Source organism: Diabrotica virgifera, chromosome 3 (genome assembly GCF_917563875.1).
Source record: "Diabrotica virgifera virgifera chromosome 3, PGI_DIABVI_V3a".
Classification (NCBI taxonomy): domain Eukaryota; kingdom Metazoa; phylum Arthropoda; class Insecta; order Coleoptera; family Chrysomelidae; genus Diabrotica; species Diabrotica virgifera.
The window spans coordinates 67032050-67052857 of NC_065445.1; the positions used below are offsets into that span (position 1 = coordinate 67032050).

Genomic DNA, 20808 nt, shown 5'->3' on the forward strand with positions numbered 1-20808 from the left:
ATATTTTAATACATTTTTCTGAAATTTTTACGGTATATATTTCTCACCTTTTTGAAGACAATGGGACCTGTTTCAAGCTTTCAGTTCTATTCTAATAATAGATATGAATTTTTTAAAGTCAAAGGTGCAGATTTCTGAATTGCAAAGTTTAATCGCAAAAGTTGAGTGACTAAATTTGAAATTTGGCTTTTTAATCACGTTTGTGTTAATATAAATTAACTATTTATTTGTCTGCAGGTAATCGACAGTGGGTCTTGACTTTATCAACCTTATATTAACTCGGAAAATATCGATCGCACGAAAAAATTTGCAGGGAAGAAATTGTAGGAAATAAAGAGATAATAGAAAGTTGATAATAAAGGAGATACATAATTCAATAATTATGTTTGTCACTATTTCCCACGTTTACTAGGAAAATATAGACCGTACAAAAAAAATTAAAAATAAGAAATTGTAAATTGCAACAATTTATAAGTCCATGCCATTTTGTAGAAGAGTTTAAAACGGCCGAGATATTGAACAAAAACAATTTCAGTAAGGCCTTACGCTCGCGCCTTTACCGCATATGTACGTCCTCTAATATTGATTTTAGAAAGAAAAATAAAAGATTAAAATTGTATAAAATATAATTCTCCCTATTGTTGTTTATGTACAGCTGGTTCCAAAAAAAACTGATACGACTCTTAAAGCGTATTTTGTAGAAAATTGAGCAGTGAACTTTCTTCTTCTTCTTCTTTTTGTTTTTGGTCTCGCTGCAAGCGCAATAACCAGCACGATTTATTGGCGATCTTGATGTAGTCTGGCTCTAAGCCATATCAAAATCGCTGACTATGTTCTTGTAAAAAGCTTTTTGATGAGGTGTGATATAATGAATATGAGTTTAATTATATTTAATTTATTATATTTTGAAGGATAAATACTTATTATTTACATATTGTCACTGTCACTGCCACTGCCAAATCTTAAAATTTGTCAGATAACTTCAATCTCAAAAAATGGCTGTTTGTTTGTTTATTTTATTATTTGTCTGTCATAATAAATGTAATATAATGTCAGACCAATCATACACTGCTCAAAATGATCAAATTTTACTAAGAGTCGTATCAGTTTTTTTAGGAACCAACTGTACAATAATTATGGTGTAAAGTTAATAATAAACGAAAATCAATCAAATATATTAATTGAACCGGGGGGTATTTTCCCACCCCCATTATTTTCACCCTTAACTGGAATTCAGTCGCGATTTTAAATTTACACTACTATTATTGTGAGATCAGAATTATAGTACAAGAAGATATCACCAAACAACTGAAATAATAATAAAGGACAATAATGGCACATAATAGGGGAGCTGATAAGGACAAGCAACGAGATATTTGGAAATATATTTTAAAAAGACTGTGTACTTTATACATACGCACGTAAGAAGTTATACTTCTATTATATGATTTCAACGAAATAAATAAATTGTAAACAGTTTATTTGTATTTTATTTATATTTTAAACTAATTTTAAGACACTACTTTCCAAAAAATTTTCTTAAAATAATACCAAGCATTACAACAAAAGTACGGCAAGGCAACAACATGAGGTGTACGCAAGCGGTCACCCATCCAAAATATAACCGCAGTCGACACTGCTTGACTATGGTTATCGGTCGACAACCGCTGTAGTCATCAGTGTGCTATCCCCAGAATTAATTATTTTGTGTACGATTGTATTTTGCTATTTAATCTTATTTTCATCATATTTTAATAATTATTATTTACGAAAACCGAAATAGGTAGGTATATTTTTTTCACACTTTATTTGTACATAACCATTTGTCATAACTTGAAAGATTTAGCAACTAACTTCATACTGTCTGTGTGAACGAAGTTCATACTGTCGTTTTTATCACATTTTTCCCAATCAAAAAAATTTGAATATTGATGGTGATGGCATTTGCTGCCGTCTGTTGGTGTCACTGGTGCAGGCGGTACAGTTACCAAGCAATGTTGGTCACTTGGCCAATATGTCATTGTCATTTGTAAATTTGATTTTGTCAAAGTCAATGTTCTAAATCAAAGAAATTCGTTATTGTAATTAGAAATTAAATTAAAATTAATCTATATCTTTTCAGACAGTCATTGTAAAAGCAGCAAAATGAGTGAAATCCAATCTTTGGTAAGTCGATAAATAGCTAAGGGTCGCAAATTCATTAGCGGCATGGTTCTAACCTATAAATTTACTATGATTTTTTAGGATAAAAGCTTAGAAACTGAACGAAAAGAAAGCGAAAGCAGTGATACAGAGTATGATCCTCAATTTAAACCAATAATTTCGTTACCAGAAGTTGAGGTATCTACAAATGAAGAGAACGAAAGTGAATTATTAAAAATAAGAGCTAAACTATACCGCTATGATTCTTCGGAGCCCTCTTCGGCTGAATGGAAGGTAAACTGCTATTTTAATAATTCCTTTGCCTTTAAATAAAACAATATGTCATATTGGAAAAAAGACAGCTCATATAAACTTCAAAAATTCTCATTCCCAAAATGACTATTATATTGTTTTTTTTTCTAATTTAGGGTCTCAATGTAAAAACTTGACTAAACTACATTCATTTTGCATATTCCCAACTGTAAACAATCACAGGTGAAAACCAAACAGGGTCATACTTTTCGAAACATCAATAAATTAAAATATGTATTGGTTTCTCGTTACCCAAGTGATTACCAGAAGCTATTTTTTACTTTTGATAAATAAATACTTTGTTTTTGGATACTAAAAGTTCACTTCTTCTACGGCACTACAGCCCAAATTGAGCCTTGGCCTCCTTTATTTTTGGCCTCCACCTTTATTTTTCTGTGCTTGTGTGTCTCTGCTTACTATGTCTTTCCAGCAATTTACAAGTTCTCTTTCTCTGCATTCTAGTGTTCATTGCTCCTTTTGGTAGGCTATCATCTCCTATTCTTATCACATGTCTGCTCCATTGCAATCTTTGTACTCTAATAAAGTCAGACAGGGGTGTTTTTTTATAAAGTTAATAAAGCTTGTTGTATTGAATTCTGAAGATTCAGTTTCCCTCACAGGTGCTAGTATTTTCCTCAGTACGTTCCCTTCAAATTTGTTTTTGGATGTTTCTGTCAGGACCCATGCTTCACTGCCATTGTCAAATAGTCACTATTGGTCAAATTAAGGTTTTATAGATTCTCATCTGTGTATTTCGGTGGACACTTTTAGACCGAAATATATGGGAGAGGGCAAAATAGGCTCTGTTTTCCTGCATTATTCTCTTCCGTATTTCTCTATCTTCTGATCCATCGGCATATATTTCTACTCCTAGGTATGTAAACTTTCCAGCTGTTTCAATGTCATCTTCATATATAATGTTTTGTGGGACCATATTTTTTCTTCTCGTCTGTATCATTATTTTTGTTTTTTTGATACGCAGGAACCAGATCGACAGCATTAGCACTGAACCGAGAAGAGTGGAAAATAAGGGGGAGGCCTATGTTCAACTTTGGACAAATAAAGGGCAATAGATAGATAGAACTTAACCTTGTATAATCACATTATCAGCCTTCACTTTTTTTATTATTTGGTATTATGTAATAAAGCACACACACACACACATGCTCGTATCAACCCCAGCCCCGGGGAACATGTGTGTTCCAATGGAAAAGTGGAACCCACATGTCCGAAGATCAAACCGGTCACATCCCGTAATGGAGTGGTACCTATCTGACCCCCAAGCTATACCTCCACCCCTCCCCATCGAAGGACATACCGAATGGGGAGGCGTTGATCTTAATGTTACTTTGGATGCCCTGGGTAATGGGACATCCTTTGTATTACTTTGTATTACTTTGTATTACATCCTTTGTATTACATCCTTTGTATTACTACATTACTTTGTAATGTAATAAAGCTTAAGATTCAGATTGATTTACACTAAATATCAATTACCTTTTCATTATAAATTTAGGAAACATTACAAAAATAGAAACAAATTTAAAAAAACTGAATATTTGCATTCGCATCCGCATTCGCGAATGTCAGTAGCAGATATTCGCATTCGTATTCGCGAATGTTCAAAAAATGACATTCGTTACATCACTAATATGTTTCCTTTACTACTGTTGAACCGTTCTGTAGGCCAGTAGGTTTCCTCATCCAGTTCACTACACACTATAAAACTTATAAAAAATAACACGACCAGTAAATAACTCAACACTAACTGTAACATGTAACACAAAATAATACCAACATGCTACAATTTGAATTTAATCAGACTGACATGAAGTTTGGACCAATAAAATGAGAATCATTCTCGTTTAAGGCGATAAATCATATTTGTCATAAAAATCATAGTCACTTTTAATAATCAATTAGAAGTCTAATTGTCTAATAATTAGGCTGTTATTTTTTTTATAATTGAAGACCACACGGAAGAAAGGCGAAATGTCACAAAGATGTTAATTCGAGAAAATTGAATTTTTAACTTTCAAACCCTAACTATCATCATACAATTAAATATTTTACGTACTTCTTTATTTAAGTAGTCTTCGTAGTTATTTTGTAACGTATCATTTAATCAACGGAATTTAAAATAAAACGCAAAACTTAGAAACAGTGCTCTATGTGAACACAAGTCACTACAAACACGGGAAAAAAGTGAAATGTATGACAACATTTTTTTTCTGTTCTTCATTTGTCTAGCTTTTATTATCTTCTCCTCATTTTGTTTATGTTTTTGTTGTAAGGTAAGCCTCTTTAGAACTATCTAGCCCTTTCAGATGTGCAAATCTGACTAAGTGGACCAGATCGTTGAATTGTTCCTAAGAAATTCCTAGAAAGCTCTAAAACATCTATACGAAAAAAGAGAAAAGAAAGGGAATTTTTAAAACAAACTCACCTGTATATAATTTTGGTGGCAAAATAGGGTAGTTGCACCTCATCGGAATTTGTAAATGGTTTGCATATAATTGACGTCTCCCATTGTCCATCGGTGTTTCAAAAGGCATAGATGATCTTTCAATATGTCGAGTTCTCTGATTGATCTTGATGTATTTGTTGGTTTAGTTACGTAAATTTGGTCCAAGGATAGTAACCAGTTTCGTATAAGTGATTGATCCATCCTTTATTATGTCCAATAACTTCATCTAGCTGTTGTTTTGGTAATGCATGTTTTTTGGATTTTTCCGAGTTTGTCAATTGGTGCACTACCAGTAGCTTTTAAACTTTTTTGGATATTTTCAAGCCTCTTCCGACCAATTCCATGAAGGCTTAGAAAAGCTTTAAAACAAACTGGGACATCAGTAGTTTTATCATCAGTCGTTATTCTAAATCTAAAAGAATACGTTGCATCATGCAATCTTGATGTAGCTTCATCTCGGGCTCTTCTTTGCTTTACGGGCATTGACGTTATTAGGCCTGCCAAGTAAATATTTTGTTCTTCGTATACCATACGGTTAAAATTGTTTATAATGTTTGATCGGTTTTGTTGATCTACTGTTTTAAAACACTCAAGTCTCTTACATTGACAATCGTTACCTGTTTCATGGCTCTGTTGTCTTAACCACTTTATTACTTCATTTATTCGACCTGTAGTTTTCCTTTTTTTAGTGTTTTTTTCGCGACCCGTATCATCTCTTCCACTATCCGTCATTTTCGAGCACAATAACATGCACATTTAACGAAGGCTAATGAAATCTAACGTGTTTAGTAAACAAAATGTGGCGTGTGTTCCCCGACGTCTCGACTACACTGACATTCCACCTTTCTCGGATTTACGCGAGGACCATTCGCCTTTCTTCCTTGTACGAAGACTTTTATAACGTGTTTTAAGCTATGAGGATTTGTCTTTTTCCCATGTTTAAATGACCCACATAAAACTACTACTAAAAACCTACATCTTGCTGCTCTGAACAAAAAATAATAAAAAATTGACATTTCGCCTTTTTTCCGTGTGGTCTTCAATTGTTATTGTTAGACATAGTAGTTAGAGTAGGATTTTTATTTTTATACATGAAATTTAACAGTAGAAAGGGGTTCTCCCGTTAATAAATAAATATATAAACATACTTTTTAGGAAAGAGGTACTGGAGAATTAAAGCTTTTAAGACACAATGAAACTCATTCAGTAAGAGTAGTAATGAGGCGAGATAAGACATTGAAAGTTTGTGCTAATCATTTCATTACTCCATGGATGGAGCTAAAACCCAGCAAGGGTAGTGATAAAGCTTTTGTTTATACTGTTATGGTGGATTTTGCTGATGAGAAACCTAAGTCTGAATGTTTAGCTATTAAATTTGGTACAGTAGACAGTAAGTATATTATTTGTACCTAAAATTTTGCTTTTTTGTAAAGGTCTCAGTACTCCAACAAGAAATCATTTAAAGATGAAGAGGAATTTAAAGCAATTAACAAAAGTAACAAATAGACAACTAGACAAATAGTCTTGAAGCAAAAATAAGCCAAATAACTGAGTATCACAAATGAAATATTTTTATACAAAAAGAATAGATATAGACTAGGGCGGATCTGTAAAAATATTAGTACATTTGGACGTTGAGAGGTGACTCAAATTTTTTTGCAGAAATTGCTTGAAAATAACTTAAATAATAATATTTGAGCTATCCTCCCTCTCAAAAAGGTCCGGAACATTGTTTAAATAATCAAAATGTCAAAAAATTAAGGAAAAATTCGATTTTTTCTTCGTTTTTTGATTATAACTTTAAAAGTATTCATTTCCGAGAAAAGTTGTACTAACATAAAAGTTGCATAATTAAATTTCCTACAATATAGAATTTGTTAAAAATTTAAAAAATAGTCACCCTTGTTGCAAAATAGCAATAATTGCGAAAAAACTATACAAAAACAAGTATTCACATTTTATGTTTTTTCAACCATTTATGCTCCATTTAGGACCTTCATATTTCATCCAGAAAAACTTTATGATATAGTAAAGCAAAACTGTAAATTTCATTTAGATCGGTTTAATAGATTTTGCAAAATAAATTTTGCAATCCAGCTTTCTCAAAAAAAATTCGTTTTTTTAAATTGTTACAGAACTGAAAATAAAGCAGATAGCAAGTTGAAATTTTTTTTTTGCTTATAGAAGTGTACTTTACCTTTTATTTGCAATTTGCAAAATTAAAATCGATTAACTGCCACGGCGTCATGAATTTTTTTAAATAAACATTAATTATTGGTGCTACGCGCAGGACAGCCGATAGTTTGCTCTGATTGGGCATTTCAATGACCTTTGATAATGATTGATACATTTTAATTTTTATTACATTTCGATATAAATAAATAAATTTGTTTATTGCAAAATAAAAACACATACTCTATCCTTTGAAATAACACTTTTTTTAGCAAGAACTTTCTTTGTTCATATATTTTAACTTAGAGAATAAAAGTTTATTATTTTTAAACATATGCAATTGTTTAAACAATATTTCACAAACAATAATAAAATTAGTTTGATTTTTGTGGAATTAAAATATTAAAATACAACAAAATATAGAGTAAGAAAATAATATATTAAATAAAGATTAGAAGAAATTTTGATGGTAATCAACTTGTGTGAATCGAACACCGCTGTCCTGCACGCAGCACCAAAAATTAATGTTTATTTAAAAAATTTCCTGACGCCGTGGTAATTATTCGATTTTAATTTTGCAAATGGCGAATGAAAGGTACAGTACACTTCTATAAGCAAAAAAAAATTCAACTTACTATCTGCTTTATTTTCAGTCCTGCAACATTTTTAAAAAATGAATTTTTTTTGCGAAAGCTGGATTGCAAAATTTATTTTGCAAAATCTATTAAACCGATCTTAATGAAATTTACAGTGTTGTTTTACTATATCATAAAGTTTTTCTGGGTAAAATATGAAGGTCCTAAGTGTAGCATAAATGGTTGAAAAACGTAAAATGCGAATACTTGTTTTTGTATGGTTTTTTTCGCAAGTATTGCTATTTTGCAACAAGGGTGACTATTTTTTAAATTTTTAACCAATTCTATATTATAGTAAATTTAATTACGCAACTTTTATGTCAGTACAACTTTTCTCAGAAATGAACAGTTTTAAAGTGATATTCAAAAACCAATAAAAAAATCGAATTTTTCCTTCATATTTTGACATTTTGATTATTTAACAATGTTCCGGACCTTTTTGAGAGGGAGGATAACTCAAATATTATTATTTGAGTTATTTTCAAGCAAATTCTGCAACAAAATTTGAGTCACCTCTCAACGTCCATCTCAAAACAGATGAGCCCTGGACTAATATCTAAAACCATTTAACCAAGTTTTTCTATAGAATTTACAAATGCTCAAAAAAATATTGGCAATTTGCTCAGTTCAAAAATTTGACAGTTATTAAACTGAAAGCAGTTGAAGGAAAAGTACTTAAAACCACCTAATATTTGTGAATTATGGATTTATTGAAGATAAAATAGGCAAATATGAACTATTTTTATTAAAATTATTTTGACTTGTGATTACTATAAATATGTCACACTAACGTAACTATGACATCAATTTAATACAATATGAAAAACCTTATACTAAATTTCAACACTTTCCCTTATTAAAAGGTTTTTCACATCTACATCAGTCCCATCTTTGAAAGAAGGATCTGGACTCTTATTTTCATTAGAGGTTTGGTCATCACATCTGCAATCTTCAGTGGAAATTTATTGTAGGTTTAACTTGCCTTCTACAACTTTTTCTCTCATGAAAAATGTTTAATTTCAATGTGTTTCATTCTACGATGACATTGAAAATTATCTCCCAACTTAATTGCTTATTTGCCAACTTAATTAAGAGAATACATGCACAAAAATAACAATTTTTCAAAAACAAAAAGAAAAAATGACCTTGTTTTACTCTAATGTAACTATGTACTTATCAATATTTAATTAGGTTTACTCAAAAACAAATAATAAAAAATAATTTATTATAGCTTAGAATGGTTTTTTACGTTTTTCTCAAAACTTATAAAATGTAACTTGTCTCCTTTCAACAATAAACGATTCAATTATTTAGAGGTAATTTGCGTAATTAATAAAAATGTAGGAGTAGCTTAACACAATAAAATGACGGCTTGAAGCAGTGATACACCTACAAGCTGCGAGTAAGATTTCAAACTGGTTGAATCAACGACGAACTTAATCGGCAAACTTAAAGTATGCGTCGAGCCATAAGTCCGCATACTTACTCGCGTGTGTGTCACCCATTTTAGATCGGCTTGTTAATTAAGGACCCAAATACACCTTTAAATTTTCTTTTGTAGATGCAAATCTGTTCAAGGAAAAATTTGAAGAAGCAAAAAAGATTGTGTCTACAGAATGTGAACTATACAATGACCAAAACAATAAAGAAAATGAAGACGAATCAGAGGAACACAACTCTTCTTTAGAAAATAGTGTTGATGAAAGCAAAAATGATGAATCTGATGAAAAAGAATGTGTGGACTTGACTAAAAAGATTAGTGAATTGGATGTAGCGAAAGCAGATGAGAAGTAAAGTGTAAAATGTGGGCATTTTAGATTATATTTAATACATTACTTAATAATATCTATCTAGTTTCTTGATTCTAAAGTAACTCATAACATACTAAGTGCTCTTTTATCTATTCATAGACATAGCATAGATTATATTCCTAGTTAGTTTCGTATGCTCATGTTTTTTTATATTGAATATTCAACAATTATTATGGAACTATTTAATAATGTGATAAAAGTTTTTAAAGTAAAACTAATATTGCTCATAGCAATTGTTTTAAAGGTATAATGTAATGTATCTATAATATCTCAGATTTACAATTTCAGATATTAAAAATAAATAATAGTGGTGTATGACGCTTTGTAAAAATTCTTACATGAGTAACTACTAGAAATTACAAAAATATTTTACTACAGATTATGGTAATTTTTTCTGTAGGCCTTAAGGGCGCTTTACAGCTTGCAATTCTACCTGCAAGATGCAAGAAAGTTGCCTAAAGGCATGCGCAGTATGTCGTCAGTTGATTATTGCATGCAACTTCTTGCAATTGCGCGATAATCGGTTTGGTGCCATTTTTTCTGCAAGTTTTCATGCAAGTCTAGGGGAATTTGATTTTTCCACAATATCAAATGTCATACGACACGGATTCACGAATACATGCCGATCAGCTGTTTTCTGTTTGTGAAATATATCAACGATGGAAATGAATGAATAATGAAATGGCACTTTCTGAGATTCTATAATTATTGTAAATTGTATATTAAGCTACGGAAGCTCTCTCTCCTCTAGCTAAGTACCTTAGGATAATAATTAATTTGTGTTTCGCAGAAATAGTATTTCGAAATATAGATTTTTTGTAATTGTTCAATTTTTCCCAAGGGTTTATTAAAATGTACATTCATTCCTAGAAAATTAGAGTCATTTTCATCATCTACTTGGATAAATTCTTCTGTTGGAGATACATTATTACCCCTCTTCTTGTTCAACTAGATCTTACTCACCATCTCCGATCTCGGCGTTCTAAATTAGTGACTAAAAGGCTGGCTGCAGCAATAATAATACTTAAAGTTGCTGCTACCGCCTTTTTCCTTTTATATTTGGTTATTTCTGATAGTCTTGGCATTTCGAAATTTACCAAGTTAAATAAACAGCAATAAAGTAATTAAAAAAAACAAAAGTTTATAAGTTAGGTTAAGGGTAAACCTTTCAAATTGCATGCAAGCCGGGTTGCAAGCTGTAAAAGACCATGCAATATAGCCACTTTACACCATGCAACTAATTGCGCAATTAATTGCACAATTTCTTGCAGCAATAGAAATTGCATCGTGTCATACGCGAATTGCACCTAAAAGCTGCAACTTCTTGCAGCAATTTCTTGCTGCAAGAAGTTGCAGCTAGATAGAACATGTCCTATTTTTCATGCAATTTTTTCTGCAATTTGGGTATATTTCTAGTAACTTTTAAGGCTACACTGTTTGTTTTGACATTCTGTTATCCTAAATTTCAAACTAAACAATTTTTGACAAAACTAGAGGAACTTTTTACCAATTTCACACTTCACAGATAACATTATTCTGGGGGATAACTTTAATTATGCAACATAGGGATTAAAGAAACTATATTCTATTTTTATTTCTTTTGTATTTAACAACTTGTTTCCTTTTGTAAATGAATAATGTATTATAGGTATACTTGCATTAGGTATTAATTGATTTTGTTATACATAATACATATTATACTTTTCTCAAATTATAATCTAATATTTTCAATCTAATATATCTGATAACTCTACTCAAAAAATTACATTTTTAATTTATAAAAACAACATAACCCAAAATTTATGGTATGTCAAAGTTTCTGTCCATTTCATGTCAGTTTATGCAATTACTTGCACTGTGTAATCACTTTATTGCAGAAAGCTAGTTGCAACTTATTGCAGAAGTTCTTGCTGCAAGAACTTGTGCAATAAATTTCGCAATTACTTGCATCCTGTAAAGTGGCTAATAGACTTGCACGAAAGTCTTGTATGCAAGAAATTGCAGCAAGTTTTCTTGCAAGCTGTAAAGCGGTCTTTAAAAACGCTAGAGATAATTATGATTTATTTAATTAAAAGGATAATATACATTATTTTATAAATTTTTATAGAACCTTTTTGTTAAGCTTCAAATTCTTTTTACCTTCAAATTCTTTTTTGGTTGCTTGTTACAAATCTTTATATGTATTTTCAAACAATATTTTCTGTACTCTACATTTCTCCCTCATTTGTAGAGGTTTATAGAAAGCATCATTTTTATTAGTTTTTTTCTATATTTAATGTTTCCATTTACTCTTTAACAATCCATATTTTCTCTCCACCTTACACCTTCCTTATCATCTTTGCTATTGTCCTTTTCATGAGCATTTTTCAGTGTTTAACAAATGATAGGAAAAAGGGTAAGTCCGTGATAATACACATTTATGACATTTATTCTAACATGACCTTTTAGTTAAATCTGACAGTTGTCACATTTTATTTTCAATTTGGAATAAAAACAAATCAAATGTGTTTCTTGCATTTATAAAATGGTATTTTCTTTGATTTGTATAGTCTTATAAATTATACAGATTATATTTGTAATATTATTATCTAATTAAAAAAAATATTTTTTTATTATGGCGCCATCTATCGACAACTAGAATAATCACCGAACTAGAATAATTACCAAAGTAATCACCGACATGCGTTTTTTTCTGTCACATGCAATTTAATGCGTTAGAAAGAAATCGAAAAACTGTGACGCACTGAAAGATGATCATGAGAAAAAGAATACTACTAAATATATTGTGGTTCTTTGTTCTACTATCAGTTACCTACACTTTTGCAGAATATCTCAATTAAAACTATTCTGTCTTAAAACAAAAAACAATATTTTGCTATTGAGTGGCATGTTTAATACATATTATATGATTATTCAACAATTACGTGAAATTATTTATTACATAACAGTAATTCACCGTACATTCATAGTGTTCATTACAAATCAAAGAACATCATGTATCTTGTTTATATATTGTGTTTTACATGCAATACCTTTAATTATTTTGGGAATTCTTCACGTGTGAAAGGGCATACTCATAGAAAAAAGACCAAAAAACCATTCACAGTGTCTTTTGGATAATCATAAGATGTATTTGCATCTTATTACATACCAACAGGCCCCGAAGGTGGCGTTTTAATAATTGCTTTCCGCTCATAATGAGCTATTTATTTTATAAATGTTATTTCCCAATAAAATTGTAGATATATCAAGCTTATTTTTTTTTAAATATATTCTACTTAAATTGAAATAGGATATTTCCAAACAGTTCTATTAGATTGATTTAATTGAATTAAATGTCGTTATGAGTACATTCCAGATTTTGAAAATAAATATTGTAAGCACTCCGTAACAATTTCCTAAATATAACTTCTTGAAACTTGAGGGAACATCTCCGATATGAAGCAATAGTAGAGTGTCTATTTCTACGCTAGTCAGTTAGCAAAACTCCTTTCGTATCCCAAAACACCGGCGCTGCATCCCGCCGATGGTACCATTCTCACCTAACTTGATCCCGAAGAGCCGGCTTCTATCCACCCCTTAGTTTGTTGTTGTTTCATGTGTGTAGAGGCTAATCAATGTTTCTTCAATTGTAACTATCGTCGCAAGAAGTAACTTTTGTTTTTTTTTTTTTAAACAAGCCAAGCACCTTTTGAAGTGAAACGAATGTCATTTAAATCAAAACGAAACCGTAGATTTTCTACCTTTTGAAGTGTTTCAAGGGAACAAGTGAGTGGCCCATAGTGAGAACATGCGGCACTTAGGTATCTCCACAAGCTTTGACATGTTCAATTCCTGGTGTCAAGATGTGAACAAGTTTCCTTCACGTGGATCAGGTTTGACACTTTCATGACCACAGTTAAAATCAGCTCTCCACAGTGGAATTTGAAGGTGAGAGTCGCCATGTGTATTTACAAACCTTGAATCTCGTTCGGTCATAAACCTCCTTTTATGTAGAATTCTGTCACTGCAAATTACACGCTACACGCACCCCAACTATTTCTAACAATGTGCCTAACAACTTTACATAGCTCTACTCACATGTACCAACATAAGGGGAATAAGTTACGCGTGTAATACTATATTCTCTGAGCAGAGACGAAACTTATACGATCAATATCTACATTTGCATTTAGGCCAAGGATATCAGTGATGAGATTAAACTGTCGAAGATTCCTAGCTCCACATCTCTTTCATATTGCTCGTAGTACTGTGATATAGCACATCATACCTATATGATGTGTGAAAAATCTGTCAGTCATTCATCTACAATTAGCTTATGTCTCATAATTTTAGTTTAGTTCCAAAATTCAGTGTTTTTTGTATAAATCCGTTTCCTACATGCCATCCCATTTAACTAAGGCCTCTGGGATACATACTAGGGCGGTCTAATAAGTACTTCTACCTTCAAAAGAAAAACGAAAATTTTGGAAAAGTGGTGATTTATTTCTGAACGTAGTCTTCTTTTAGCTCAATACACTTGACCCAGTGATGTTCCACCTTCTTTATCTCATCTGAAAAATACGTTTTCTCGAGGTCTGCAACGGAGGCTTCCGTGGCGATGATGAACTCGTTATTCGATTTAAATGTCTGCCCGGGCGAGCGACTTTCAAGTTTAGAAACAAACAGAAGTCACACAGTGTCAAATCTGGAGAAAACAGTGGATAGAACAGCAGTTCGTAGCCTAATTCGATCAATCGAGGCTGTTTTTCTACAATTCGGCGCCGAATCGGCCCAATAATACGGCATAGTAAAGCCCTTTGACCGTTTTGCCCTTTTCCAGGAAGTTAACATATAACACACCTTGTGAATCCTAGAAAATGGTGGCCTTTTTCACCATTCACTTTTCCGGTCCATTGGACAGTTTTCTCCCTCTTCGAAGAACATTCGCGGGGTGACGTCCACTGTATCGACTGTTCCTTGGTCTCTGGTGTATACCAGTGGAACATGTTTCGTGGGCGGTTATGAAACAACGTAGAAACTCATTTGTATTACACTGAAACAGCCTCATACACTACTCTTAAGTGGTCTCAGGGTTGCGCTTACTGTCCGGAGTGAGCAAACGAGGCACCCATCACACCGACAAGCGTTCTTATGCCCAAAATTTCATGCAGGATATGACTCACGCGATATTTTGAGATGCCTACTGTCTCGTGCACCTTCGGTCGGCGTTCTGCCAATATGATATCACGGATTTCTTTGACGTCATCCTCCGTGGTAGCCGTTTTCGGGACATCTTAGCGTGACTTATCAAAAACCAACAGGCAACCAGGTTGAAACCCGATTCGGCTGAAATTTTGACTTAGGCCGTTTACAAGAATGTATTACACGATAGTAGATTTCTCTTGCGATAGTGGCGCCATCGGATGGAGGGGGATAAATACTTATCGGACTTAAACTTATCAGATGTATTGCTAACTCTTGTACAAGAAAGATTGTTATATGCTTCTCTATTTACGTCCATTAATTGCCGCCATTGAGATAATAACATGATTGATCTCAAGATGAAAAACTTCTACCTGTAGTATAGTGGAGTACTTCCCCGGCTAATTTGTGCTTGTGTCTTTGTGGCAGTTCATGCTTACGTCATATACCAATTTTTTTAGGTATTTTTGTACATATTACTACATTATACTACTATCTGATATTTGTCACGATTTTATTTTCCATGAAAACTGTGTATATTTGGATTACATACAGTCGGAAAAATGAAAAATTACCCATGAACGATCATATCAATCACATATTAAGATTATTAATTATCTATCCCTCCCGTTTCTTATTTATAGAAAAAGACAGCAAATACAACATATGTGATTGATATGATCGTTCATGGCTAATCTTTCATTTTTCCGACTGTAGATGTGATCAAACGTAAAAGATTGTATAAACTGTATTTACAATTTACATAAACATATATGCAAATAAAATGTTTGTTAAAAGTTATTGATAAAAAAGTATACTAAAATTTGGCAGCTTTGAAAAAAGTTTGCAATACATATATCTAAAATGCCTACGTTATTTATAGTATAGATGTTCATGAGTGTGTTATATATCATTGTATGTTGAATAATTATTGTATAAATTCACCATTTTTTTTAAATATTTTGTGAGGTTAATGAGGCTTGAAGATGAATGGTTTTCGAATGTTAGGTGCATTTCGTGGTAAGCATTCCCAGAAGAGAACATACAGAATTATATTTTTGTATTTTTGCATGTAGTTGACAAGTTATTTGCAATGTAATATTAGATTTTATTACATTATTTCAATCAGATGTTTTTTATTCACTGTTTACACTATAGTAGTTTAACCCAAACATATTTAATACAGTAGTGTCATTGATCTCCATACAGCGCTCCAAGATATTTGCATCGGAACTAATCCAAGCGGGAATTTCAAAATTTAATTTCGGTGGGAAATTTTAAATATACCTTAAATTATTTAAAACTATTATGTGGTATAGTTGGAAAAACAATTTCATTTGAGATTTTAAAATGTGCAAATTGTTTTTAAAAGCAAATATACAAAATACCATTTGGGAAAACATAAAAAAGAATTCCAACAAAGCGTGTTGATGCGTGCTTTGCTAAATAGAAAAATGTAACAATAAAGGATAAAAACTGAAGACGAGAATAAAAACAATTTAAATAGCGTTATTTCCCTCAGAATTTTGTGATTTACGATCCTTGGACAAAGAACAAATCCCTTATTTATGGCTAGAGCGACCTGGCTTGCCTTGTCTCGTCGTTTGTCGGTAAAATGGCACATTCCAAAGAAAAACAGAAGCTCAAACAAGATCCTTCCAACTCGACAACGGATGGTACGCTCAGTGCCATGGTAATTTTGTGGTGTAACGACGTTGTTTTAATTTTTATCATTGTGTGAATTAACTAACCTACTAATATTTTTAACGCCAATACTGGCGCGGTGTACATTGATATTCTTGGGGACATGATGATCTGACTGACTTTATCACAAAGTAAATACAGGGTGGGGCATTAGTGTGACAAAGTCCAATTACTCGTTTGTCGTAAGAGATACGAAAAAAAGTTATTTAGGTAAAACGTGGGGCAAAGAAAGGATCATAATTTAAAAATATTTTCAAATATACAGGGTCGTCCGTATTGGCAGGGTGACACAAACTTATGTTTTTTTTAATGGAACACCCTGTATATTTTTACATTTTTGGAGTTTCCTCGATGTTTCCTTTCTTAAAATATATGGTTTTGTAATATTATACGAGGTAGTTTAAAAGTTAATTACGTTTTTTTGTTAATTTCGTAGCAAAATCTACACCCTGTAGAATTTTAGTGATTTGACATCAAATTTTTATTTTATGTTCAAACGATTTTTAATATAATCTACTACTGTTAATCATTAATAGTATAGCGAAATGTTTAATTTTAGTATACAGGGTGGGTCGAAACTCGGAATGCGTATTTTCTGAGTTTTCTTAAATGGAACACCCTGTATTTTAGTATTGTAATGAAATGATATTTTATGGTACTTTTTTATTTCTTAAGCATTCCCTATACCTAAGTGCTTTAATTTGTAAGTTATTCGTCATTCTTTAAGCAAACATTAATTGCAACAAAAATTACGTAAAATTTCATTAGGTAGCCGTGAAAATATCCAATCAAAAGTAATTTTTCGAAAAAAAAAATACATAATAATCTAGCCTGATCCTTAATTTATTAATATTGGATGAGATATCCAAGTACATTCGTAGTTAAGGTTGTTGGTGCTTAAAATATGAATCAAACATACAAAATTCTGCCTAGTTGGCTATGACACAAAATTTGCTTAAACATTTGACATTATACTATTTATATAGTTTCAGTTGATTTGATACCATTACTAATATTAATTTTTCTAATGAGGAGCGGATTAAAATGGCTTTGTGCTAGGAGAGTATAACAAAAATGAGCTACTAGCAATAAAAAATTATCATCAGCAGTTCCCTGATAGACGACAACCAAAAAGAGAAACTTTTGAAAGTATACTAAAACGGTTTCAATAGACTAGATACTTAGATTGTAAGAACGATTGTACTAATATGCAGATCCTCAGTGACACTAAGGATTACATATAATTGCTGTTTTCTTCACTTACAATAGTTTTTATTCGAGCAGATTTATCATAATCTAAGTGATCAGTCCGTTGAAACCGTTCTAGTATATTTTTAAACGTTTCCCTTCTTAGTTGTCGTCTATCAGGGAATTTCTAATGAAAAATTCTTATTGCTAGTAGCACATTTTTGTTATATTCCACTAGCACCAAAATCTTATTAGTCAGTTTCTCATAAGGAAAATACATATTAGTAATGGTAACAAAGCAACTGGATCTATAAAAATAGTATAATGTTAAATTTTTAAGGAAATTTAGTGTCATAGCCGACGAGGTAGAATATTGTATGTTTTTATTAATATTTTGCGCACCAACAAACTTAACTACGAATTTATTTGGATATTTCATCCAATAGTAATAAATTAAGGATCAGACTAGATTATGATGTATTTTCTTTTCCAAAAATTATTTCTGATTAAATATTTTCACAGCCACCTAATAAAATTTCACGTAATTTTTCTTACAATTAATGTTTGGCTTAAAGAATCACGAATAACTTACAAATTAAAGCACTTAGGTATAGGGAATGCTTAAGAAATAAAAAAGTACCATAAAATATCATTTCATTACAATACTTAAATACAGGGTGTTCCATTTAAGAAAACTCAGAAAATACTTATTCCGAGTTTCGACCCACCCTGTATACTAAAATTAAACATTTCGCTATACTGTTAATGTTTAACAATAGTAGACTATATTAAAAATCGTTTGAACATAAAATAAAAATTTGATGTCAAATCACTAAAATTCTACAGGGTGTATATTTTGCTACGAAATTAACAAAAAAACGTAATTAACTTTTAAACTACCTCGTATAATATTACAAAACCATATATTTTAAGAAAGTAAACATCGAGGAGAATCCAAAAATGTAAAAATATACAGGGTGTTCCATTAAAAAAAACATAAGTTTGTGTCAGCCTGTCAATACGGACGACCCTGTATATTTGAAAATATTTTTAAATTATGGTACTATGTGTGCCCCAACTTTTACCTAAATAACTTTTTTTCGTATCTCTTACGACAAACGAGTAATTGGACTTTGTCACACTAATGCCCCACCCTGTATTTATTAATAACGTATAAACATTTTCAATTTCTTTTCAACACGAAAATGCAGCAGCTGTATAATACTCTGGTTAAATCGGAGAGTGCAGGAAGAGTCTATATCGGTTTCGGAGGTCTTTTCCGCCTCATCAGTAGTCCCATATCCTCTCTCTCCGATTTCTCCAGGCATCACACTTTATGCCTTTCCGAATTGCAAAGAAAGAAATGTCACGGATGAACTAGATCCATCTACCGAAAAACAAAGTAAGTTATCAATCAAAGTAGCACAGAAAATGACAATAAATATCGTTCCCATACCACCAGGTGGAATACTTTCTTTGGTTACACCTACTGAGATTTTCAAAATTTATAAATCAAACAGGATGCCGAGGAAATTAAGATGAGAGAATTTTAAATATTAATTAACCAGAGTATTATGCAGCTGCTGCATTTTCGTGTTGCAAAGAAATTGAAAATGTTTATACGTTTTTAATTCACTTACTCTTTTGTAGGAGTATTAAGGAATCTTTCTTGTTGGAACTTTTACCACGCTGAGCAGATGAGTTGTGAATTATTTAAAATTCTCTCATCTTAATTTCCTCGGCATCCTGTTTGATTTATAAATTTTGAAAATCTCAGGAGGTTGTAACCAAAGAAAGTATTCCACCTGTTGTCAATCTGGTGGTATGGAGACGATATTTATTGTCGTTTTCTGTGCTACTTCGATTGATGACTTACTTTGTTTTAAATATTTATTATTTTAAAGTACTTTGAGGTGCCAACTATGCACTCTCTCCTTTTCACTATTAGGCCAATCAAGTTAGGTTTTTACTAGACATAACGGAAAAGACGAGGTTTGACAGTTGAAATGTGTAGTATGAGATATTACAAAAAGACTACCATCTTTGGATTCATCAATTTTTTAATTTTAAATAGTAAATTTAAATTTTAAATTTCCCATTCTAAATAGTTAAAATTGTAAAAATGCCACAAGAAAATAGCTTCAGAACAACATCAATTTTTTAGTGGAACATTTTTTAAATAAACAATCAAAACGTCAAACTTAGTTTATTACTCATAACTTAAAAACTTGTTTATTTAGAAATTTGACGTCCACAGGTAACTTTCTCAGAAAAAAAAGATACATCGAATGAGATACGCTAAATAAAAATCGGTTAATAAACAAAAAAGTTATTGTAAAACGGATGACAAAATCATTGTTTTTGAATATAGTTAATAACAATTTTATTGTTTGTTAAAATACGTTTTAATCAAAATTGAGGGCACTATGGTGTTTGAATGGTTTGCAAAAAATGGTCCAGATCTGTTAAATAGTTTTCGTAAAATTGAACTTGTTTATAAAATTTTTTGAAAAACGAGTTAATTTCTGAGGCTGGTCCAGTTAATATGGCTGAATGTATCTCAATAATCCGGGGCTCATTTCCTTCGTTAAGATGTATACTAACAGCTTGTGAAAAAAAAAGTAAAAAAAATTACATATACGTACACAAAATTATTTGTTAATAAATAGCAGTTTTTAAGCTTATAAACAATTACAATAATTTCGTAGAAATTAGATCAAATTAAATGGCAATAAAAAATACGGAAAGTTGGTTAAAATACACAACTTTCAAAAAAAATTTTAGGTCCTACGACCCTTTGGGTCTGAGATAGCCCCTTTTTTTTGAAAAAATCACTGTTACGTTAATTAACAACACTAAGAGCTGAAATTAACCAATCTTTTATAAGAAAAGTCAAAGTTTTTAACAAAGTTTTGAGTAAGAAGAAATGTTAAAAATTGTTTAAATAGGAGTGTTATAAACACAGAGTATTTTGCGTTCCGACTAAAGTAAAAAATAGCGGGCCTAGTCGACTGACAATAGTGGGCGCGGTTGGCGACCGGCATGCGGCAGCAACTATTAAAATTACGTTATCCCGACCACAAAAATCCACTTTAAGGTGAATAACAAATTTTCGTCATTCCTTATGTTTTCGAGGTCTCTGAATCCGAATATGGAGTTAATTTTTTTCTAGAATTAGTGGAACATGTTCAAA

At 31.5% G+C, this 20808-nt stretch overlaps 1 protein-coding gene across 1 annotated transcript; it reads left to right on the plus strand.

Moving 5' to 3' along the window:
• The first annotated feature begins 1983 nt into the window (after positions 1-1983).
• LOC126881879 (ran-specific GTPase-activating protein-like) lies at positions 1984-15853 on the plus strand. The gene is made up of 4 exons (XM_050646529.1): positions 1984-2166; positions 2245-2436; positions 6077-6311; positions 9290-15853. Exons 1-4 carry the CDS (start codon positions 2146-2148, stop codon positions 9520-9522), a joined length of 681 nt encoding a protein of 226 aa, XP_050502486.1. The 5' UTR covers positions 1984-2145; the 3' UTR covers positions 9523-15853.
• The last annotated feature ends 4955 nt before the right edge of the window (positions 15854-20808 follow it).

Bases quoted from the DNA above. Each gene is read 5' to 3' on its own strand.
- LOC126881879 (XM_050646529.1), top strand. From the start codon at position 2,146: ATGAGTGAAATCCAATCTTTG. The intron at 2,167-2,244 runs GTAAGTCGATAA...ATGATTTTTTAG, and splicing joins TGAGTGAAATCCAATCTTTG to GATAAAAGCTTAGAAACTGA. The intron at 2,437-6,076 runs GTAAACTGCTAT...CATACTTTTTAG, and splicing joins CCTCTTCGGCTGAATGGAAG to GAAAGAGGTACTGGAGAATT.